Here is a 23,195-nt window from a genome sequence, read left to right as displayed (position 1 = left end):
GGAAAGTGGGAAACCATATTGGAGCCATCACAAACATCTGAGATTGAAGTGAAATACCCAATACATTCATGGAATGTGAAAATGGTTCTCCTTACTATGACCCCGAATATAGTTGAAGCATTACAAATCCTCCATACATTTGAAAATGCTCATTCTCATGATGAGCCGGCACAGCTGCCTGGTGAACAGCAAGCGGAGAGAGGAATCAAAGAAGACAACAAGATGGATGCAGATGTCGCTGAGGAAGATGGCCGGACTAACTTGGCAGTCCAGCAGGATGTGCCCACAGCGAGTTTGGAAGTCGCAAAGCTGGTAGAAAATGCAAAGGTATCGCAGGAACCGGTGTTAGCAGATCCTAAGGATGGTAATCCTATATCTCATGGTCAAATCATTGATCTATCTCGAAATTTAAGGAAACACAATCTTTCACCGCTCACTTTAGAGCTCTTGCTTCGAGGGTCTCATGTCTATGTTTCACCTCCTGTACCAAAGACGGAGCCTGTAAGTTATAATTCAGATCTGCCGATGCCAATTCGATTTGATATCTGAATGGGCTTAATCAAGATATTCACTATATCTTCCATATGGCACATGCTCGGAGTTGTGCGAGCGGCATCTAAGCTAACATTATATCATCTGTAGACTTCGGAATACAAAGCTCTAATGGCAAGACTTCGACGCGAAGAAGAAGCTCGAGCATATGAACGAATGACAAATCCACCACCTCCCATGGAGACGTTTGCACAAAGGTTCCCGTCTACATCTGCCGCCCATGCTTTCACTGCGAACTTTCCAGAAGCAGGAAACACCGAGGATGACGACGTTACATATGCGGACATCGATCGACAAATTGCTGTTATATTTAATGTCATAGTATCTATTATTGCTTGTGCATTTGGACTATGGATGGCTGCAAGATGGTGGAGCACACCTGCCCGATTAGCTTTGAGTATGAGTGGTAGTCTCCTTGTTGGCATTGCCGAGGTGGTAGTTTACATGGGCTACATCAGACGGGTTGGAGAAGCCAAAGGGCAAGCGAAGAAGCTGCAGGAGGTCAAGAAGGTGATGAAGACATGGGTAGTTGGTGGCGATGCAATGGATGAACAAATAGAGCCTGTGGCAATTGGCGAAAAAGATGTCATTGAAGATGCAAAGCCACGCCGAAGAAAGAACATTTGATACAATCTCAGGAAGCTCTGTTTTAAAATTCTTAAGAGGTGTGTCCTATTTTGACCTTTTAATTATTAAATTCAGACGATGGTAATGGTTCTGGAACAACAATGGGAGTTTCGCCACTTACGGCAGGTCAAAATCTGTTACGAGTTTTAAATTAGATATACAACAGTCTACCATGACTACTCCAATAATTGTAGGTACGTATTGGTTCCCAGAAGTAGAATTATATGCGGCAAAGATTTTGAGACAAGCGGCTAATTGACGAAACAGAGGAGTGAAAGGAATGCTTCATCGCATCCCACGATAAATTGGCGCTAAAGTTAGGAGAGATCGGCGAGACATGAACTTTGACCATCATGAGGATATATATTTAGTTGATAATATCCCTAGAAAGTTCTTAGAACATTCAGTCACATTCCTTCGAGTCAAGAACAATACACTTCTGTTTGCATCGCGAATCAAAAGACTTCGTTTCGAATCCACCCAACATCTATTTTTAGATACGGGATAATCCCATTCCAACAAATATATCAAGCACACTGCATGACCCTCAAACGTCCTTTTCCATTCAACTCTCCATCCATATCGAGTTCATAATTCATCCCGGCAATTAATTCAGAATTCCTAACTACCAAATTCCTGCAATCTACTCGATCTCACCGCAGCTTCTGAGAAGTGCAAGATCAGTTCTTTCTAGCCACAATCAGTCACGCCCTCAATTACTTTTCGAAAGGATCACGAATCCTTATTAATATCTGCATTGTCAATATTATGGATCCTCTTACTGAATATGAACAACAATTGCAATCCTTGGAGCATGAGAACAAGCAGCGACAAACCCGCGCACGAAAGGCTAAGACACCTCAGAATGGCTCCTTTATGTGTGATTCTGCGGAATCTCCGTGTCTTCTGGACGTTCAATTAGAAATGCTACGTAGGAGCATGACTTCTGACTCGCATGGGGGAAAGACAGACTCAACGACATCGAGGTGATGTTGCTGCGCTCTTCAATGCAGTTGTTTCTTTACCGGGCTGGGATATTCATGGGGTTAATGGCGGGAATAGATTTGGTATGGGTCAATAAGGATTAGACGGAACTTGGTACGGTGGTTTGGATTCGAAAACAGAGGATACAGGCAAATTTCTCACTTCTGATATGTGCTGGCACATACAACGCCCAATGTTTAATAGAAAGAATAGGGCATGGACTCGGGATAATTTAATACTCCCGATGTTGCTAGCCGTGTGGGATCGTACGTTTGAGAGATTTCAAGGCGTTTTTGCGCCTTGCTCTGTTGTATTAAATGTTGGAGAAACGTACACACGATTAATAGACTTCATAATGCATTAGATCTCACATCACGATTCTCCTAATGCCCTGTGTTTATGTCGACGGGTGATGCATCTTTCCTCTATCCGGCTTGGCTAGATTACTGTGCCGCCGCCACAGTTGGGCACAGCCACTAGCCTCCCCCAACGCCCTCACATTGTCCTTCTCACAATTTGCATCTCCCCATGATCTTCATTCATTTTCCCCCATCATCGAATGGCACTCGTTCGCCAGCCTCATCTTCTCCCGTCCCCGCCCCGTATTCCTTGTTTCCGCTTCCTAATATCTCTCCTGCATCCTTCAGCCTCATGTATCAATTGGACATTGGCGATGTTTTCACACCGACATCTTGGGTTTCATCTGAATTTCAGGTTTATTTAAACCCTTTCGTCTGCCTCTTTTGTTTTAACCATTTACACGAGAGACTGTTTGTATGAGGGATTAAATCGTCCAATTTGTTGCTCGAGTATCAGGTCAGAAATTGTCGCTATACTCCTTTATACATGCAGTGTGTTTCGGATTCATACTGGGCTTGAATATGAGGTAAGTTGGGATGCGAAAGGGGGAGATGGAATAGATGATTTCCGAGATTGGGTTCTGAGTATAAGTGCAGTGAGATTGGGTTCTGAGCTTACCTTACTACAGTATTTCGTGCAGCATACGAAGATGTTGTGGTGAGGCACATTATCTTGGGAACACTTTGGGATTGGGATGCGATTGACGGTGTACAAGGCATATCGAAAAACAGGCAGGAGAGCATGAGAATACGTGAGCCAGGGGGTGTTAGTGCTCTCTCTTTCACATCTCGCGGTCCAGACCGGATTATCAGTCCTTGGAATTTCTTCGACATGGTTGATATCTGGGGTACCTTGTACCCTTGCCCCGAAGGATTCCTTCTTTTAATCTTCTAGAAAGAAGGCTTGCCTCTTAGCTCATAACACATTATCACGGCAGAGAACATATTTACATGTGAATACTCGGTCATGGATCAATACAGACTCAATATAGATCTGATTTCCCTTTTCGTCACCGAGTACATCGTTCGCCTCGCAGAACAACTATCATGTAGATACGAAACCACAACAATCTTACCTCTGTGACCCCATTCTCTCCTAGCGATGTTTCTCTTGCTTTCCTTGTCTTCGTCGCCCGATATCATATATACTAGAACCTCGTTCTATAAAGTCTCCTGCGCATCCCGTCCCACACTTTAATCGCTGTAATGTAAGACGCTTATTCTTCTATCCAAATCCATGACCCATCAACAGATCAACTCCGTTTTCAGATAATGATACCCACCCAATCCATCCCCATTCTAAAATGCCCAACTCCTCCTCCCCTTCCAACAACTCCAGCAATTTATCGAACAATCCTTCTAAACCCTTCAACGCCCCCGATCAAAACAGCTGGGTAACAATGACCGAAACAACAATATCCGAAGAAGGAGATGTCGAATGTACTTCCACGTCAAGAGAAATAGATCCTACTTCTTCACAAGCGAGCAATGTCCCAACAGACCATGTGTACGTACCTATGAGCCCATCCAGCCTTACAAATTCAAAGCAACACTACAAGGTTCTAACACATCCCAGTACTTCTTCATCCACAACGCCCAAGAGCGAAGCCTCACATGAAGCCTCGCGCCACTCTAGCCCAGAAACAGGGATTCCTCGCTCCTCACCGGGTGTTGTGGAAAAGCCCTTTCGTTTCTCTTCGAGAAATGAATGCGGATATGATATCGACTTGGATGTGGAAAGCAATCCAGATGATGTTGTTGATGATGTTGATGATGATGATGAATATCATTACACATACACCTACACAAACAAGCCACCACTAGCTCATCCACCATACTCCCCACCACCCTCGCAATCCTCCCACACACCACGCACCCCGCACATTCTCCACAGCCTCGAGCTCATCGACCTTTTTCCCGATCTGAGAATTCGAGATGATCATCTCACCAACTATTTCCAAAACATCGGGTTCTTCAAAGACGACGATATTAACATACCCAGAGAGCCCAAATCCCAACCCAAATCCAAACTTCATGATAATTCAAACTCAGGTCCAGACCCACATCATCCCCCCCTGAGCAAACAATCATCCTCATCCTCATCCTTCTCCTCCTCCTCCTCCTCCTCATCATCATCATCATCACCAGACGAAAGCACCCACCACAAACCCCCACAGAACACCACTACCGCAAATGGAGAAAACAAAACAACCGATATCTACACGAACACACAGACGCATAGAGACCAGTCTTCCCAGCAGACCAACCCATCCATGTTTCAAATCCCAGATATAGAAGAGAGGGATTACGAGCAAGATGCTGCTCGAGCTCACCTCGATGCATACCCCGAGAGTGAGTTTGATACTTCGTCTGCATCGTCGTCATCGTCATCCGATGAAAAAGCAGACGGGTGTTAGGATATGTAGAAGTTTTGATGGGATGGAGAATGGAGTGGAGTGGAGTGGAATGGGATGGTATGGTGTGATAGGGTTATGAGATTGTACGATGTATAACGATTTGATGTATTTCCAACACGGTGGATAATTTGATGATTGATGTGTGTATGTATGCATATCTCCACAACTACACACGTGGAAGATAGATGTATATTCGGTGGTCAAGACACGATTTTACTCCCAAAACGATGGGAAGATCTGGCCGGGCAGTGGGGAGGGCAAATTGCAAAAATCCATTGTGTATCAGACGCTCTGAAATAAGGACCAACAGGACAGGGTCGGCTCGGTGTTATAAATTTTGATAGTTTACTTATATACCTAGGTATTTTAGAAAAGTTCGTCGTATTGAGAGATTGAAAATGAAATGTAATCACCACTGCTAGAGAGGTTTATGTTTTACCATTGGTATTATGCTATCTATGATACTGTATGTTCAATGTTATAACTTTGCAATTAGTCTTCTAAGACTGCTACATCTCAGATTTGTATGCTCGCTCGCATTCTATTAACATGTGCTCGCAAACTACCTAACTTTCATGTTCCTTGAAACGCGCTAACTTGTTCAATTGAAAAGTGTACAATATCATAGCCCTTACACACCCTTAACTCCTCCAAATGGCAAATTTCTTTTCTCCGGGTATCCTCCGCTTATAAGCTAACAAGTAAGCAACCGATAAACTGTGGAAGCGTGCGCATCTTTCTTCTTGCTGATCATCTCGCCTTTTTTTATTTATTGATCGAGGTCGACGCTCGACTCTTTGCCAAAATATACACCTCCCTCGTCATTAATACCAGGTGCCCTCTTCTTGATGACTTTGGCTGGAATATCTGACATGTCGTCCATGATACTCTCTGCATCACTCTCTGCATCGCCTAGACCATTTTGGTAAATTTGGCCAGACTCATCGAGGTCTGCACTCTCTTCTCGCAACTCACTATATCCCTCTTGTAATTCGTGCTCTGGTGTAGCAGGAACTTGTAGCTCATCTGGGTCTTGCATTTCGAAATCTTCATCAGAGTCGACAGGGGCATGGTTATGAACGGAATCATCGACGGTTATGTCTTCCGGCTCACGGCTAATGGAATGCTTGTTCTTCTTGTTACCATAAAAGTCGCTGCTGCCGAGGTGGAATTGAGTAGATTGAGAAGTTTCATTACTAGGATATTTGTCATTCAAATCATAATGTGCATCAGCCATTTCAGCATCCTCAGAATCTGAGTTGGAATAAGACTCTGGCTGGCGTTCTGGCTCATCATCGCTGCTCTCTTCGACAATCTTTGTTTTGACTGCCACTTGAGTTTTCTTCTTGTGTGTAGCCTGCTTTGTCTTTGATCGTGGTTTTGGAACATCTTCATCATCGGTTTCGTCTTCAGATCGAGGCTTTTGCGCACTAGTTGGTACTCCATCATCGTTGTCGTTTTCGACATCGCTATCCACTACCCTTTCAGTGCTCAATGCAAATGATTTGGTTGGTTTCTTGACAGGGGCTGCGCGCTTGGACTTCTTTGCTGAATCAGGAACTTGAACAGAATCAGAAGATTGCTCGCTCTCCTGGTTGCCTGCAGAATTGTGGCCTCCTTGTGATTCATCCGTTTTAAGCATGCGATGTCTCATCTTGGCCTTAGAACCACTACCACCAACATCATAAAGATCGGGATTGTTCTCAAATAGAGCGCTGGTTTTTGATTTCCTGGTTCTCTTCTTGAGGCCAGTCGATTCGAAAGGTAAGTCAACATAACCTTCGGGTTCATGAGGTGCAGATTGCTCGTATGCTTCGATGAGCAACTGAACATTCTCTTGAAGAGTCTTATTGGCATGGGTTGTAATATTATGTACTAAGCCACGGAGACAGATTCTCATTTCCATAGCATCGTGATTTCGATCGAGCTTTTCATCAATTGCCCTCCAATCAATTTTGCTCTCCGCTCCTGCTTTACTATCGCGAATAGCTTTTAAAAATTGTAACTTCTCTCCAGCCAGAGTCTTGGTTGCTTCCTGATAACTTTTGAGGTTTTTCCAGCTATTGCTGATTACAATACGTTCCGCGACAAGGTCATCTGTAGTAGCGTGTTCTCGATTTTTAATAGACTTCCACTTTCGATAGCACTGAAGATGACTCCTGGAAAGATCCATGAGCTCACTGACTTTCATCCAGCTTATGTCGTGTTCGTGATAAGTATCATCATTTTCCTCCTCGGGTGTGAGCAGTCCCTCTCGACGTTTATCTTCGCGAACGAGGTCGATACACTTTTTGACAGCATCCTTGAGCTGATGCTCCTCCTCAAGTTTCCACGGACCAAGTTCCAAATTTGTGACGGATAAGTAATTTCTCCAACGATCACGACAATCATCAGGCAAACGATTAAGCTGAGCACCGATGAGAGACCACTTTTTGGGCATTGTCTTGAAGAGTTCCATCAATTCTTCATCTTGCTCGGCAGTCCAGACACCTCGTGCTGCATAGTTGTGAAAGTTTCTCCTACACCAACTTTGGAGGTTTCGCTTGGCAACATCAGGTACTTCCTCTGTCATGAAATCCCAAAATTTCTTTCCATCGTTAAGAGCATTGTTCTGGATGATGGTATTGAGAGCATGCTGTTCCAGGTCATTGTCGACACGATACAACTCCACGGCGTCTGCGATTCTCCTTGTCTCGTCGCCATTGAGTCTACCGTTTCCATCCCTTGGTCTGGTGACAGATTGACTTCTGCTGCGCTTCGGTTTAGCCCCGCTCGAAGGATCTTTTTTGGCCTTGACTGATTTTTTGTTACTCGGTTTGTCTGATGTTGCCCGATTTTGCTTTGGCTTTTTGCCCGATTTGGGTGTTTCCATTGCCAGCAGAGAAGGCTCATCGACAGGCAAATACCGCTTTCGACGAGTGATTGATGCATCCACTGACTGTTCCTCGTACACAGAGTTATCATCCGAGGAGTCTTGAGCATTCCCAGCAGATGCCGACCTTCTATCAGAAGCTGTCCAGCCTGCCATTTCTTCATTTCCGGAACGACTTGTTCTTACTGCAGGTGATGAAATGGCCACATCAACATTCGATGCAAGTTGTCTTATCTTTGGCTTAGTCTTTGATGCAGTCACAGTTGAGCCTCCATTTTGAGCATCATCTGAAAACATTGAGCGAATGTCACCATTTCTGGAATCCGAATCAATTTGTTTTCTTTTCTTCGATTGGTGCTCAGCTTGTTCATCAACAGCTGGTCTCTTCCCAAGAGCCTTTGCAGATGGAACAGCTGATTCTGGTTCCACGCGACGATTCTTACCGGCAGAAATGAATTGATTTAGGAGAGCAGCCGAGTTTGCGTCGCCAGCTTCCGTTCGATTGACTTTCGGAGTCTTTGGTTTAGCGACAGATTTCTTGGGCTTTGACTTTGTGGGTATAGGTTTGTCTGAAGCATGATTTTTGGTGCCCTGGACCTGGCTACCAGTTTCCTTTATGATTTCTCGTGTTTGATCTCTCTTGCCAGTGTTCGACTTTGAAAGGTCAGATTCGTCTCCGAAATGGTTTTTCAAAGCATCTTCTAGAGGGACTTCGTTGAATGAGGGCGGAAACTGATTTTTATCGCGAGCTTCTTCAGCCCCTTGTGCAACTTCTGATGCAACAGTCTTCTCCAACTTTGTCTTTTTCTTTTTCTTCGATTTTTCGTTTGCATGGGCCCAGTCCGCTTCAACTTCAGTTTCTATCTGTTGGAGAGTTTCCTCTTCACCTGGTGGTGCCGAATGTGATGTACTGGATTTGTGGTTCTTGCGACGATTTTTCTTTTTCAATGCTGAATCTGTGGTCGTTATCTCGTCTTCGGGTTCTTGATGTTTTGTATCTTCCAATTGTGCTGCGTCAACCGGCTCATTTGGGACATAGTCTTCGTAGCTAATCTGCGATTCCTCTTGGTGAGACTTTCGATGTTTGCGCTTTTGTTTCGATTTTGGTTGTTGAATGTTGCCCAACTCAGTCAATTCTTCTGTACGGAGTTCTGGCTGGTCAACTTGTCCAGATGGGTAAGCTTCTGGGCTTGCCTCTTGTCCACCTGCATCCTCCGTATGAGCGTTCTGGTTCGACTTTTGTCGTCTCCGCTTTTCCTTTTTTGCGCTCAATTCCGAGGCGGGTGTAGGTGAAGTAGCTGGATTTCGTTCTGACGCGCCGACATCTTCTGGGCCTTCTTGAATGCCAGCAATCTGATATTCTCTCTGTAGAACACTTGCTGATCCACCCATACTCGTGTTCCTATTCTTTTTCTTATCTTTCTTGTGCTTTTTTGTACTGGTACCAGCGTGGTCATCTACGCCAGCAAGTTGGTCACTTGCAGGTTCTCGAGAATTGTCCATGACTAAATCTCTACTCAGGAGAGATAGAGTTGTTTCGGATTCTGGATTAGGAAGTGACGGTCAGTTTTCTGCGCCAGAACAATTATGTCAAGTACAATTGAAGAGATGTGCAACAATCTCAGGTTTCCCAGAAGCAAATAATAAAAAAGTTTGATCTACCTTGAGTTATCTTATCAGCTTGATCACTTATCGGATCCTCTTCTAAATTCTCGGGTTCCAGCTGCGAAGAGAATAATCCTTTGGCCCAGCTTAACATGCTTTGTGATTCATGTTACTTTGAATCGTTCTGAGCACTTTGTTGAAGGAGTCTTCAATGGCAGTAGGTAGAAAGGAGGGGTCGTGTCTGAAGGATTGACATGAATCAACTTTGGCGCGTACTGTTATTGACTTACGGATTGGAGTAACTTAATGATTTTATTTTTTGGGAATTTAGATCTAGCGGCCGCTAGAAACGTGAGGATCAGTGAGGATCCGGTACGTAAAGCTCCAGCTCGGACCTATTTGTGTGTTTATGTGATTAGTCATGCAGGTTAAACTTCGGATCCTCTGGGCAAGATTGGGGCGGAGAGCATCCAGGACAAGATGCTCACTTCACTTACATCTGTCGAACCTCATTCTCACTTCTCCTCTTCATGGTCTTTGGTACGCCTGGGTAGATATATCATACATGACAGCCATTGTCTGTACCATTCACAGGTACCGGCATTCAAGGGCTGAGAATCACGGTGCAATGCTGGTGCTCTGAGTGTAGGACAAGAGCGAACAACAAATGCATTCATCCTAGGGTCCACTGAACTGCATGTCACTTCCCAAGACAAACAAAATATCATGTTCAAAGTACCAAGAGAAGAAACTATTTTGGATACTATTCATGAGTTGTATGCAGAAGGTCAACACAGCACAGCGTGGATCTCAATGAACCCCAGTTGGGGAATCTCTTGTCCTAAGTCAGGTCCACTAACTACTCCTTGTGTGCATCTACTACTCAACACTCTCTAGCTTCAATGCACACTCTAGATTGTCTGGCTGGAAAAGCATTTTATTTTTATTGCCAGGTTGTACGAGTGTGTTGGTGACATGTTCTTGGTGCGGGGTAGGTGTCACTCCCACCAATATGTTTTAATTATGCAGATCAAGTCAAGTATATATTACCCTTCCATCAAGCATTGTCCCATTGCTTTAAATGACAATTCTATTTCAATTCACTCTTTTCACTCATACAATAAGTGATCCTTCAGGATGGCTTCCTCTTCTCGTTGGACTGATCTATCGGATCAACTTCATTCAACTCTTCCAGTCTTTGACGAGCTGATTAACAAAGACCCTCAATATAATGCTTTTGTAAAGACTCCAGCGATTCTTCATCAAATTACCTTTGGAATTGGTACATCAACCTCAAACGATATCATCATTGTTGTCATAGATAACGGTAAATGCCAGGCGAGAGTTGGTACGGCCCAGGAGGCTTCGTTCATACTATTAGCATCACTTAAGCATTGGGAGCAATTCTTTCAACCTATCCCAGTAGCTCCCTTTCAAAGCTATTGGGGTATGTTTGGGATGAACATCAAGCAAAAAGATATCGAGATTCAAGGAGATCAAATATCTTTCACTCAGCATACTCATATCTGGAGACGAGTTCTTGAAGTCCTTCATGATGCATATTGCGGGCCGATGAAATTAGATGAAGAACCTGAAGTCGACGAGGATCATGTCATTGGTCGTTATGTATACTTGGACATCCCAACATGGGGAAGGTGCAAGGTTTTCTACGAACAAAGCGGTTCTGGGAAACAAGACATAGTTTTCCTCCACACTGCCGGTGCAGACGGTCGGCAATATCATGGGGTTATGAATCATAACGTCATGCGTGAGGAATGCAATATGATAGCTTTTGATCTACCAGGTCACGGGAAGAGCTACCCTCCTCCAAATCACTGGTAAGTACACATGGTACTTTGAAATATACTTTTTGTTGTTGGGAATATTAGAGGTCCTATCGTGTATTATTGAACTTGATACAACACCACAAGTTTGACGTTACTCTGCATAGATAGAAAAATTACTGACATGAAATCCTCTAGTCCTGGTGACTATACAAACACTGAAGACACTTATGTTGGTGCTATCACCGCAATAGTCAAGAAACTAAAATTGAACAAACCCATAATATGCGGGGCATCCATGGCCGGTCAAGTATGTCTGGCTGTAGCAACTAGAGCTGACGAAGTTGGTGCCGGTGGAACAATTCCACTCCAAGGGTAAGATTCCCATCCACACAAAGACATAACTAACAATCACAGCTGCGAGTATCTCAACATGGATCGTCAATTCAACGACCAGTCACCCTACGTCAACCAATCGCTCTTCAACCCAGAATGGGTATACGGCGTAATAACTCAGCCTACCTCCTCCCCAAGTCCAAAACTAACACACACCCACAGATGATGTCACCAACCACTCCTCTCGCCAACAAACAACTCATCTGGCACATGTACAGCGCATCCGCCTACGGAATCTTCCACGGCGACCTCGACTTCTACTTTGGCGGTTTCGACGGCCGCGCCAGAGTCTCCAGCATCGATACCAAAAAATGTCCAGTTTTCATGCTGACTGGCGATTACGATTGGAGCAATACACCTACCGTGGCTCAAGCAACTTGTGACAAGATTCCAGGCGCGAAACACAAGGCTATGCCTGACATTGGACATTTTCCAGCGACGGAAAAGCCGCAGAAATTTGTGCCGCATCTTTTGGAGGCGATTGAGTGGATTCGTAATGTGAGGATGCGGAATGGAGGGGGGGATGTGGAGGTAAATGGTTTGAGTGGAAGATCGTAATACGCGTTGAGTTGCTCATTTAATATAACGCGGAGAAAGCAATTATATATTTGTCCCAAAATATATTCTATTGAGTATGCAGCTTCCTCACAATCATGTTTCACGTGTATCTTTATTTTTCTTTTTGCTTTTTTCCTTTTCAAAACTTCCAGTATCTGTACAAATTAAGTAAATCTCGAGATAAAAGTACAAAGAGAAGTTTCTACATCTCAATTATAGATTAGTTCTTCCTAAGACCTATCCATACATACATACAATAACAATTCTTCTGCCCGCCTCTCCCGATCCCAAAACCCCATTATTATTCTACAATTCTATAATTTCGCGATCTATTATCGTAATGTAAAGCTAGGGTAGGACAGGTGAAGAAGATATTGCGTTTTGAGTTGTAAGGTAAGATTACGAAATAGTTTTATAGTTTGTGTATGTGTGTATGTATGTATAAATTCTAAAATTTCAAACAAATTATTAGCTCGCGGAAATCGTCTAGATCAGATAGTTATGATATGATTTCGATTAAACATCAATAACCTATCTGATTCATTCCCACTCTATAACCTTCTAAATATACAAAAAATATCACGATCATACAGACATTGCTCCACCAAGCCTTAGCCGCAATCCCCCAATCTACGAATCACCACCATCATCTTCTTCCTCCGGTGTCTCCAACACAACTTCCGTAACCTTTGTTCCCCTCTTCTCCCCATCACTCATCGTAATCTTATACTTACCCCCAAGCACCAAATCCTTCGCCACAATCTCCCTCGTTCTGCCCAAACTCTCGATGTCGTCGATTCGCTGCAAGGTGGCTTCGAGATGTTTCTGGAATCCCTCTTCGGCGCAGATACTGCGGAAAGCTTGTTGCATGGGTACCGAGTCGGCGCGGACCATTGCTTTCGAGGTGATGGTGAAGAGATTCACGTGATCGTATTGCTGGATGAAATCTGCGCGCGTCATAATCTGCCGGGCCTTGTGGAGGGGGATTTCCGGGATATTGTGCGAGCCGTCGTCGATGTAGGTGGGGGTGTCTTTTTCGGCGGCGACGAGCGCTTGCGCTAGGACCATGGCTGCGGACTGGGGGATGTGAGTGTGAGTGTGAGGGGAAGGGGGAGAGGGAGAGGGAAGATACTTACGGCGTATTTCTGTTGGTCCATTACGTCGTCGTCCATTTCCATACCGAGGATCCAACATTGGTTTAGGAACCAGCGTCGTTCGGTATCGATGATGTTGTTGCATGTTTCGAGCATGTCCGAGGATTTGGCAACTCGATTCAAGAATGTGAGACGACCGCCTACGCGGTTGTAGACCTCGTTTAAGATTTCGGATGAAGGAGTTTCGGCATAGTATTTTTGGCGATATCTTTGGAGGGCAGACACAGCCAGGCTGCGTGGAAGATCTGGAATGGTAGTAACTTCCATGCGGGTTGCGAGTAACTTTAGTCTTTCGTAAACCCAATAGTCATCACTGTTGAAAACCATGGTGACTAAGTTGGAAGCGGCCCATTGTTCAGCACGTTGTTGTAGCAGTTCAAGCAGGTCTTTGCCATTCTCGTCATCTCGGAGAAGGTGTATCGCATTTATAATGACGATCTAAGATCGTAAGTATCCGAACAACATCCAGAGCACATCCCGGCCAGTATTTTCAGATAGGGAAGATATAAAAACTTACCAAAGGTCCACGACCAGTACTTCGTCTCTTCAGTGCAACCTTCTCCAATTTGTTCATCGCTCTTTCAATATCCAATAGCGCTGTACTATCTCTTGGCCCTCTTTCAGAAAAGTATGATCCGATGTAATCCTCATTGAATTCAAAATTGAGGGCCTTTCCTAAACGTACTCTGAAAATCTCAGGGTCGGCATGTGCTTCAAACATACTCACACCCTCACCATCAATTTTCTGCATGGCCTCGAGCAACATACTGGATTTTCCTACACCTTTTTCTCCGATCAGTAGATGATAGTGTCCACGATCTTCGCCGTGCACTATTTTGTCTATTTTCTCTTGCTCTGCGCGGTGTATCCTGTGATTAATCGGAGTTAGTAATGTCTAACATGCCAGACACAAATCTTGGAAGAAAATGAAGAACAAAAGCTGAGCGAAGGAGAAAAGAGGAAGTCTGAGGAAAAGAAAAAAATGGGATTCCAGGTCAGAAACAAAAATGAGTGTTAAAAGCAGCAGAACTTGTGTACGAACCAATGTTCATCATCATCATCATCATCATCAACTGCATACCTCTTTGGCATCTGTTTCGTGGTTGCGGCAAGGTCTAGAACTGGATCACCCGGCTTGAAGGCAATTTCCATCTTATGAATAACCATCCATTTGTAGAACCTATGATAGAGGTAACCTCCCAAGGCAAATCCTGTTCCCAGCACAACGATAGATGCAAAGGCTGTCAATGCAGCGTCGAGCATTTTAGTCTTAGCATTGAAAGGCTCATCATGTGACGAGTAATCATTTCGACTTTTCCGATATTGATTGTTGGATGATTCAGTCTCGGGATTACCTATGCATATTGTCAGATTGATATCCTTCGAGAACGATTGAACAAAAAAAGCAAGAAGTACACGTTGCCAGGAGCACGTGGATTTCACGTGTGAAGATATGGTAGCACGCACTAAAAGTGCCAACCCATTGATATGCATGTCTGCCATCTTTCTAGCTCGGTATCATCCGATTAATCTATTTGAAGCATTTTACATAGCTTGTACAATGTTGATAGCTATGGGCTATAGATAAACTGAGACATCCCCATTGAAAACCCAGCTTCCGATGAAAAGGAGCGAGTCGGACAAGTAATTGAATGCCAAGCTACAGGGCAAGGAGTGAGAATTCAAAAAAGGGACAAACTCACGCTTTTCTGAATTGAAGCCATTTGAATTATGTTCTGAAGCCGATTCTGTCGAGAGGTATCGTAGTTGTGATTGTGTGATGATGGGCTGTCGTGTTTGTAACCAATGGCGCGTTGTAGAGGCGCGTATGGTTCTTCGGACCACGGCTCTTTGAATGACTGAGGGTTGCATCGCTAACCTTTCCTTTTCCCCTTTTCTTTCTCTAGCCTTGGTCGGATGTATGTGTGGGAAGCCTGAAGTGGAAGAGAAGCGTCAAGGAAGTTGTGTCGATTGGTTATTATCATCAGAAATCATTTCTATGTGCTTTTGGTTTTGGTGTTGTGTTTGTTGTTTAGTAGGGGTAAGGTTGCTGGATCTTGGTGAATATGGTCAAAGTTTGACGTTCGTTCGTAATCTGCTTGGCGGCGTGAGAGCGTGAGCTATGGTAAATTAAAGGCTAATCAAGTTGTGATTGGATTCTGAAACAAGTGATATTCACGAAGTACGAAGCACGAAGGACGAGGCACTTGGGATTCGTCTCAACTTGAGATCTCTTAGGTTCATACCGGTATGATGGAATTGAGTTTGCTTGGGTTTTCCGTGGACTCCTATAATTAGATACCAAAAGTACACAGAACCCCGGGTGACGTTACTGCGTGGTGAGCTGATGATGGTTACTAGGGAGTCTATTCTTTTTTGGTAAGAAGCTCTCCAAAACTGCTTCTTCTCACGGGACACGGTCGGATCACTGCAGCTGTGCATGTCAATACAAGTTCGCATTCAATTATGATGTTCTATTCGCTGCAAACATTCTGGTGCGACTTCACTGCCGGTTCATACATGATCCCCAAGACTGGTAACGTTCATCTACTCCCAATTGCAAGCCCTCGAGAGGCTTAATTCTGCAGAGTTATAGACAAGCTCAAAGTGCAGAAACGTAATCGAAAGGAGTTAGATGACGGCCGAGATCAATCTAATAATAAACGATCATGTATGGCAGTATATGACAATATACGACCATATATGACAATAATTATAAAATTCATGGGAATGCTGATCCTCGTCTAGTAGCTAGCGGACTAATAAAGTTAGGCCCAATTTTTCGTGTACGGTGACCCTTCATTCCCTCCCTTGTCATTGCACAACATTAACCACTTAACCTTACAACACCATCGTCAAATCTTCATCCATACGGCCAGCTATCACAGAACGTTGTTCACGGTACGATGATTGTCCTAGATCTTCGAAGAATTTCACATATACCTGTAAACATCAAGAGTACTTCACACTGCCTCCTTCTACATGCTTCTAGAAAAGGACACTCGCATTACTAGTGACGGCAATTAACATTCTAGACATCATCTTTGCTGCATGCATCCTACAGTCTATTCCCCTTTTGTTTGATGTGATTTTCGAACTGTACCTACCAGGCCTTACGTCGTCGACTGTTCAAAGCCATGTTGTGTTGTGATGGGGGAAGAAATCCCGACATGGAAGCTAATTATATTTCCGATGCAAGACGTGCGGGATACCCGTCATACTCGACCACTTTCAATGGCCAATATATTGACTGCTTCTACCTTCGAACCATGCATAAACAATGTTGGGGAGTAAACCATCTTCGTTGGGATACTTTTGAACGACTTGATCTGCACGCCAAAATGCATAATCATGTGAAATATGCAGCCAACGCCATATATGGGTGCCCTCTGGCTTTGTGCAACTCAGAACCCCTTGGAATTGATTGCTATTCAGCTGCCAGAAACGATAAGACGATGCTGTAAAGATCTCGAACAGGAACCTTTATTGAGCATGGATCTCTCAAAGCAGCGGATCATAGGCACATATATGATCTATTGCTTTTCTTTCCGGTCAGACGAATGGCGGGTGGGATGATATATCTCTTCCAATTCTAAGTGCTAGTTAGGGCGTTCCATCACATATCAAATTCTCCGCCTCCGGATCACCTACTAGCTAGGATACCTTGCTGTTCCCCGTTTGCCATGCGGATGCCAACATCAAATGTGGGTACCGAGTCAACGACGAGTGTCAATATAGAGGTATCAAGAAGGGAAGGTAATAGCTGAATATCTTAAATCCAAACCCTCTTCCACATGGTATCATCAAGAGTCTTCTCTCAAACCTCCGCTGCTTTCATTGCACTCTCCCAGACTATCATAGGCATACAATTGGAGGACTTCCAACAATACTGCTGTATCGTCTGATGCATACTTGCTGAATGAGTATCTGGAAAGTTTACAAAAACTACCTCTATGTTCAGAGTTGAAGACAAAAATGAAAGAAGATCTGTAGCTCTTTTGCTAAAGCACATTCAGTAGAGCTTGTCACATCTTTCGCCCTGCCATTAGTGTTGTCATTCCCAAAAAATATTCAATGAGAAAATTTATTCACTATCAGTCATATTGTTCATTGATTGGAGGGAGTTTAAAGATTGTTATCTCCATGATATGGCGAGAAATTCATTTTCGAGTGCTTCCTGGCAGGATGGGGTCTCATCTACTAGGTCTTCCTTATCTTCAACTTCAAGCGATTTGATCGATAACTTTCCCATCACAACCACCATTGATAAATACACAGATCGAATTCCATGGATCATCAACCATGTATTAGAGTGTCATCTATCCTCCCAACTTCCTTTGAAAATAATGTTCTCCTTTAATGCAGGTATGTGAACACTTGTTCGAACCTTTCCCCTCTTCCCACTGTTGACCCATTGTCGGTCGGGTCGCATTGGGTCGGGACGCATTCCGACCTCGTCTCTTAGAACAAGAGCTGACTTGATTAAATGTTTAGGGCATCGGGTGCCAACATTAAAGGAAGCACACAAATGGTGGCAGTATGAACCAAAAGGAACAGCTATTATACACTTCCTAATCTCACTGGAAAAATCAAAGCCAGAGAATAAGAAAGACACAACCAATAACTCTAGAAGTGTTACGGAGGATGAAATCGTCGAAGCCGAAGATACTCAAGAGGACAAACCAAGCAAGCCCGACGATGTCAAGGACGAAAACATTAAATCAACAATTCGAAACCATGCTGCTTATGATCCTTTTATGGATCCATCAAATGAATCTCTTCTTGATATAAATTTTGAATCAGAGTTTGCAGATGGCAGAAAAGCGAGTAGAGGACTGCCACCTGATTTCATCAGAAAGTGGTGTTTGGATAAGGTATTTACAAAGGATGAAGACCAGGTGGATTTTGATCAGGCTCTCACAGGCATTGACTATCTCCAAGATCTTGAATGTCGAAGACGAGAGGCTCTTAGAGAAGTTGCCTTGCGTTTAAAAATTGACAAGCACAATTGGAGAAGAGTTCTGAGTGCTGATCCTGATGCCAAAAGATGGGTGGAAGATATTCAAGCTCAAGAGACACTCATCGAAGGCTTCTATGCTAGTTGCTTTGTTGATCTCCGAATCTGGGTATGCGAATATGCTTCTTGAAGACCATCGGTCATGCTGACCCGTCATTTGCTAGACAATGCTTCATGAACTCAAAGCTCATCCCTTTTATAAGCCGAATGCTCTCGCCATGCTCAATACCTTATATCCACCATGCATTCGAGATCTACCAAATGATCGCATCGATCGCGACAAATTACGAAACCATCGAGCTAAGTTCTATAATCTCATCATCCATGTGACTCATGAAGGTACCGGAGCTTTGAAAGATTTCGAAACCCTTTTAAAGAACCCTGCATGTAGGCACAATTGGGTTGATACTCGAGATAACTTGAGAGACTATATTGAGCTAGCTAGTAAGATGATCGAGCAATCTAATGCTATACACGACATCATGTTCTTCAAGAGAAGCGCTGCAGTTGCATACAGTATACGATCTACACGCTCTAGAAGCACAACCGCATCCTCATCTACATCAGCTCGCACTGAACGCCAAAGTGACCAGAACGAACAATCAGTCACATCAAAGAATACTGCTTTCGATTCAGAAAAGCCAGCCTCCCTGTATCGTCCACAGAGCACAAGAGACGGAATGAACAGCAGGAAAGATACATCAAGCTCAGCTACCTCAAACTCAACAAACGAATCTCAAAAGTCTGACAGGTCTGAGGCAAAAGTACACAGCCGAAAACGGTTGGCATCTCCAAAACGCCAACATGAGTACCGTCAGGAATATCACACCATACCAATGAATGCACCAAGAACGCCCTGCTCAGTAGTTATAACTCCTAATATTCCGAATGGGCAGAGTTTCTCAAGCTCAAGGTCATCAAATGGAGATGGGAGAGAATCGGTGCACAAACAGCAATCGAGACTTCGAGTAAACACTCGGTTCACAGAACAACTCTCTGAAGCGGCGCATCATAGCAGCTTTCAATCTTGGGTTCCATTAAAAGATCAACCAAAAATGTCGACGCTCCATATGACATCGTATCCTGATCCGTGGTCCAGGGGTCCTCCTAATCCAAAGTATCAGCTTCGATCACAAAGGGTATCTGAAGATGAGAAACTTCTGCGAGTTTTGTGTCGTCCAGAAGCCCCAATGGAAAGAAGAGCATCTTTTCCAAATGGAGTTCCAAGTTCATCTTCACGAGCAAGGACTTCGAGTGCTGCTTCCACAAAAGTAAAATCTCGCAGAATGTACAAAGATAGCGGCGCGACTTCATTTGAAACTTTGCGGGCTGGCTCTTCAACACACATTTCGCAACAAGGCTCTTCGATTGGAATCAATCCAATGAAACAAATTGAGCATGTCTTGAAGAATAATTCAGATGCAATCAAAGCTTACCAAGCCTTGGATTTACGAGAGTTGCCCGGATATCCTTCAGCTCCGAAGGCATTTATTTCAGAAAGCACCCAAAGGCCTCAGCTTCATAAACAGAAACCGTGCGGCACTTCCGGTGGTCTCAGGGGCCGGGCCTTGAGTGGCTCGCCTCCAATGGCTGTTTCTCCACTGATTTCGCAGCAGGTTACCCCAGTCATAGGCGCATCTCGGAAACTTCAACTGCGTAAAACACCATTGCGCGATTTCACTACAGATTTGGAGTTAGAAATACACCCTGCCAACCGTGAACATACTTTTCCTCTACCTCAAACCACTTCAGCAATCACGGCTCCTAGGATTAAGCTTCGTAAAAGGCCGCTACCTGGTGCTACCGATGCGGAGACGCAAAACCCAAGTTCACTCTCTTCAGTCCCAAAATCGCCGCTATCATTGAGACAGGAAAGTCCTATTACACCAACTCCTGGAATTCAACTTCGTAGAACTGCATTGCATAATTCTTCCGTTGAAACTCAAACACAAAATACATCACTTTCTGGTACAAAATCTCCTAAACAGTCAACATTGAATCCCGATACTCCACCTCCACGTATGGAAACTCAACAAAAGCCCGAGAAACTCACAGAGATGAGGCCTAATAAAGATCTCCAGGGCACAACTATATCAGATCGTGCGACCAAGAACATGAGTTTCGTTACGGGGGAAAATTTGATAAATTCAGTTGTTGGAAATATTTCGCTACCACAAATGTCTCGCACTGCCGATCTTTCATTCTTGGCTAGTCCATATGAGCCTTGTGCAGTGTTTCAACCCAGATTAAGGAAGAAGAGTAGTCTGGCTACCATCATCTGTAGGAAATCGTTTGAGAGTTTAAAGTCTGTCAGATTTGAAGACAGCGAGATATGCCATGAAAACACAAGTCCGAAAACTCCGAGAAAATCATCCGAATGTTCAAAGACCCCAAGGAAATCATCTGAAAGTTCTAAATCCTCTGATAACAAATGCGGTGATAATGCACTTGGTATTTCGATACCGAATACACATTCAACTACTGCTTTTTCTCATTCATACCCTGTTACTCCGAAAGATTCTTGCGTTGATTTTCCAACACCACCATTGCCTACACAGATACTGAAGAAGCAGAAGAGTCTGGGTGTATTTCCTCGTAGAAGAAAAGAGCTACCAGAAGATGCCGTGGATCTTCCAAAACGAGCAATATTGAAGAAGCAAAAGAGCTTGAGCTTATTTCCTCGTAGAGGTGGCGGAAAAGAGAAAGATAAATCTACAAAATCGGCTCCGATATCTAAATCTCAAGATATGGGAGGCATATTTGATGGTTCACAGCAAAATTGCACGGCATATTCGGCCCATACAGCCACTGCTTGTAGAGAGCCATACAGATTTCCTGTCCCGCCTAATAGACTTCTTATTAATCAGGATGACGACTCGCAATCACTCTACTTTCCGGCTGAAGCTGCCAAAACCCCAACCATAAAAGAATTTACCATAGAAGCGAAGCCAGTGGTCCGAGTTAACACAGCTGGAAAGTCTTCCGCAATATCAAATCCAAGTCCTATCTCTCCCGCAAACAAAGTTTACGGATTTATTCCCCCACCTCTCAAAAAGCAAATGAGTTTTGGCGGCTGGGAAACTGATCTCGATATTGCATTGGAACATGAACATCATCTCAAGCTCGAACATGCAAAGGCTCAAATCCCATCTCAACAATTGATGAAACAAAGAGTTCCTTCTGTTGATACGATTTCGTCTAATGAGTCCAATGAGTCTAATCCCTTGCAACTCAAAAAAACAACATCAAAGCTATCAAAGGCAGCATCGTTTGCGGATGATGACGAACAGATCTTACAAGCTCCCATGACACCAAGCTCTGGGAAATTAGGAAAGCTTTTTATGAATGCGGGAGCGAATATTAGTGCGATATTTGTAGGAAAGAACGCCACGGCTCCTAATTTGCACGATCTGCAGGGCAAATTGCCTAAAGTACCCGTTTCTATACTTTCTAAGAAAGAGGGGAAGGAGAAATCCGTATCTGGCAAGTCGAAAGATGGGACGATTGGTAGGCAACAAAGAACTGGTGGTAAGTAGTTTTCTTTTTCTTTTTATTCATTGGGCTTGAGGAATGTATACTGACAACTCTCTCCTTCAAACAGCTTTAGCCACTCTCCTCAGCAGTATTAATCCCTCCCGCATATTTAGCAAACGCTCTCACCACAAAAATTCTCTATCTCATAAACACAAATTAGTTAGCTATCGTCGGCGCGAACAGCTTCTTCGAAAGCATTTTAGACTTAAATCGCACACACTGCAGCGATATAAAAAACAAATGGTACTAGAAGATAGTCAGGGAATATTGTATGCGGAAGGAATCAAATGGTTAGATAGATATAAACCATTTGTTCGAGAAAGCCCAGAAGTTTACAGGAGGAAAGAATGGATGAGGTCTTGGCTACTGGAAGGTGCAAGGGCAGAGAAAGAAGGGCTGGGGACAGTGCTCGGAGCGCCATTTTTGAGGGATGCGAGTGTGAGGGTGGGTGTTAAGAGGAGAGGAAGAGATACACGGAGGAGAGTGTTTGAGGGGTTTGTGGCAAGGGATGTGAGAGGTGTGAGGGGAAGGAGGGATCAGGAGAGCGGGGTGGAGAGGATATTGGAGAAAATTGATTGGAGGAAGGAAGGATGGTTTGAGGAACCGAGGGCTAGGAGGATGAGAACTAGGGAGAGGGGTGAGGATGGAGAAGAGGTGAAAAAGGGAGGTAGGAGAAAGCATGTTATGATTAGTACGGAGAAATACGATCGGTATTGACGGGATTGAATGGAATGGAATGGGGTAGAAATAGGAGATTAGTTGGCTATGGATTGGAAATTAGGATAAGGAACGGAATTGGAGATCAGAATTCTCTGCGAGATATTTCTAGATATCGGGGACTGGGAAATCGTGTTTATTATTGTGTATATACTGGGTTTTAGCAGTGGGATTTATATGAATAAGATGATAGTCAAGATTGTCGCAGCGAGGGAGAGGATATGAGGGATAAGAGAATGGTTAGAGCTGAGAGTAGGATGATGTGTCGATTAGTGTATTTTAAGTGTGTTGTATTAATGAAATAAATCGAACATCCGATGATAGTGTGAAGTAGTGGAAGATGAAGGTAGTCCAGACGTCGGGGATGTTAGAGATGCGGAACAGGATGTAGTAATGAGGAGTTCAGATTCAACCGTAGGGAGGAAGTTGGGGAGGACATGATAGTAATAAGTCAAGAGACACGCACGATATCGAAGGTCGGTCAAGAAAAATGAAAATCTACCACTTGATGTATATGTAAGATTTTAGTTGAATGTATACATTCGGGGTATATACTCACAATAGGATGTGCAGTTGTTTCGAATTCGATACCTCTGGAAATTGGGAATTGTTACGAGGT

At 43.8% G+C, this 23,195-nt stretch overlaps 6 protein-coding genes across 6 annotated transcripts; 4 read left to right on the top strand and 2 right to left on the bottom strand.

The window, feature by feature from the left end:
- Nucleotides 1-5: 5 nt before the first annotated feature.
- Nucleotides 6-2,535, top strand: BCIN_02g05530 (hypothetical protein). The gene is made up of 3 exons (XM_024691394.1): nucleotides 6-501; nucleotides 643-1,373; nucleotides 1,447-2,535. Exons 1-2 carry the CDS (start codon nucleotides 82-84, stop codon nucleotides 1,177-1,179), a joined length of 957 nt encoding a protein of 318 aa, XP_024547165.1. The 5' UTR covers nucleotides 6-81; the 3' UTR covers nucleotides 1,180-1,373; nucleotides 1,447-2,535.
- Nucleotides 2,536-2,619: 84 nt separating this feature from the next.
- BCIN_02g05520 (hypothetical protein) lies at nucleotides 2,620-5,354 on the top strand. The gene is made up of 3 exons (XM_024691393.1): nucleotides 2,620-3,049; nucleotides 3,152-4,029; nucleotides 4,099-5,354. The coding sequence occupies exons 2-3, from the start codon at nucleotides 3,827-3,829 to the stop codon at nucleotides 4,937-4,939; spliced, it is 1,044 nt and encodes a 347-aa protein (XP_024547164.1). The 5' UTR covers nucleotides 2,620-3,049; nucleotides 3,152-3,826; the 3' UTR covers nucleotides 4,940-5,354.
- A 16-nt stretch (nucleotides 5,355-5,370) lies between these two features.
- Nucleotides 5,371-9,754, bottom strand: BCIN_02g05510 (hypothetical protein). Its single transcript, XM_024691392.1, has 2 exons — nucleotides 9,474-9,754; nucleotides 5,371-9,355 (listed from the first exon to the last, which is right to left on the bottom strand). Exons 1-2 carry the CDS (start codon nucleotides 9,568-9,570, stop codon nucleotides 5,709-5,711), a joined length of 3,744 nt encoding a protein of 1,247 aa, XP_024547163.1. The 5' UTR covers nucleotides 9,571-9,754; the 3' UTR covers nucleotides 5,371-5,708.
- Nucleotides 9,755-10,334: 580 nt separating this feature from the next.
- BCIN_02g05500 (hypothetical protein) lies at nucleotides 10,335-12,416 on the top strand. Its single transcript, XM_001552695.2, has 4 exons — nucleotides 10,335-11,254; nucleotides 11,399-11,575; nucleotides 11,618-11,705; nucleotides 11,759-12,416. The coding sequence occupies exons 1-4, from the start codon at nucleotides 10,554-10,556 to the stop codon at nucleotides 12,152-12,154; spliced, it is 1,362 nt and encodes a 453-aa protein (XP_001552745.1). The 5' UTR covers nucleotides 10,335-10,553; the 3' UTR covers nucleotides 12,155-12,416.
- A 176-nt stretch (nucleotides 12,417-12,592) lies between these two features.
- Nucleotides 12,593-15,717, bottom strand: BCIN_02g05490 (hypothetical protein). The gene is made up of 5 exons (XM_024691391.1): nucleotides 15,012-15,717; nucleotides 14,351-14,663; nucleotides 13,826-14,177; nucleotides 13,291-13,746; nucleotides 12,593-13,231 (listed from the first exon to the last, which is right to left on the bottom strand). The coding sequence occupies exons 1-5, from the start codon at nucleotides 15,178-15,180 to the stop codon at nucleotides 12,785-12,787; spliced, it is 1,737 nt and encodes a 578-aa protein (XP_024547162.1). The 5' UTR covers nucleotides 15,181-15,717; the 3' UTR covers nucleotides 12,593-12,784.
- A 410-nt stretch (nucleotides 15,718-16,127) lies between these two features.
- Nucleotides 16,128-22,889, top strand: BCIN_02g05480 (hypothetical protein). Its single transcript, XM_024691390.1, has 4 exons — nucleotides 16,128-17,673; nucleotides 17,803-18,434; nucleotides 18,490-21,853; nucleotides 21,927-22,889. Exons 1-4 carry the CDS (start codon nucleotides 17,457-17,459, stop codon nucleotides 22,574-22,576), a joined length of 4,863 nt encoding a protein of 1,620 aa, XP_024547161.1. The 5' UTR covers nucleotides 16,128-17,456; the 3' UTR covers nucleotides 22,577-22,889.
- Nucleotides 22,890-23,195: the final 306 nt, after the last annotated feature.

The sequence above is a fragment of the Botrytis cinerea genome, chromosome 2 (assembly GCF_000143535.2).
Source record: "Botrytis cinerea B05.10 chromosome 2, complete sequence".
In the NCBI taxonomy this organism is placed as follows: Eukaryota; Fungi; Ascomycota; class Leotiomycetes; order Helotiales; family Sclerotiniaceae; genus Botrytis; species Botrytis cinerea.
This window is presented reverse-complemented; position numbering and strand designations above follow the sequence as displayed.

Bases quoted from the DNA above. Each gene is read 5' to 3' on its own strand.
- BCIN_02g05530 (XM_024691394.1), top strand. From the start codon at position 82: ATGGTTCTCCTTACTATGACCCCGAATATAGTTGAAGCATTACAAATC. The intron at 502-642 runs GTAAGTTATAAT...TATCATCTGTAG, and splicing joins CTGTACCAAAGACGGAGCCT to ACTTCGGAATACAAAGCTCT.
- BCIN_02g05520 (XM_024691393.1), top strand. From the start codon at position 3,827: ATGCCCAACTCCTCCTCCCCTTCCAACAACTCCAGCAATTTATCGAAC. The intron at 4,030-4,098 runs GTACGTACCTAT...AACACATCCCAG, and splicing joins AATGTCCCAACAGACCATGT to TACTTCTTCATCCACAACGC.
- BCIN_02g05510 (XM_024691392.1), bottom strand. From the start codon at position 9,570: ATGTTAAGCTGGGCCAAAGGATTATTCTCTTCGCAGCTGGAACCCGAG. The intron at 9,356-9,473 runs GTAGATCAAACT...TTCCTAATCCAG, and splicing joins AGCTGATAAGATAACTCAAG to AATCCGAAACAACTCTATCT.
- BCIN_02g05500 (XM_001552695.2), top strand. From the start codon at position 10,554: ATGGCTTCCTCTTCTCGTTGGACTGATCTATCGGATCAACTTCATTCA. The intron at 11,255-11,398 runs GTAAGTACACAT...GAAATCCTCTAG, and splicing joins TACCCTCCTCCAAATCACTG to TCCTGGTGACTATACAAACA. The intron at 11,706-11,758 runs GTAATAACTCAG...ACACACCCACAG, and splicing joins ACCCAGAATGGGTATACGGC to ATGATGTCACCAACCACTCC.
- BCIN_02g05490 (XM_024691391.1), bottom strand. From the start codon at position 15,180: ATGCAACCCTCAGTCATTCAAAGAGCCGTGGTCCGAAGAACCATACGC. The intron at 14,664-15,011 runs GTGAGTTTGTCC...CAATATGCATAG, and splicing joins TGGCTTCAATTCAGAAAAGC to GTAATCCCGAGACTGAATCA. The intron at 13,747-13,825 runs GTAAGTTTTTAT...TTACGATCTTAG, and splicing joins GTACTGGTCGTGGACCTTTG to ATCGTCATTATAAATGCGAT.
- BCIN_02g05480 (XM_024691390.1), top strand. From the start codon at position 17,457: ATGGCGAGAAATTCATTTTCGAGTGCTTCCTGGCAGGATGGGGTCTCA. The intron at 17,674-17,802 runs GTATGTGAACAC...TTAAATGTTTAG, and splicing joins AATGTTCTCCTTTAATGCAG to GGCATCGGGTGCCAACATTA. The intron at 21,854-21,926 runs GTAAGTAGTTTT...TCCTTCAAACAG, and splicing joins TAGGCAACAAAGAACTGGTG to CTTTAGCCACTCTCCTCAGC.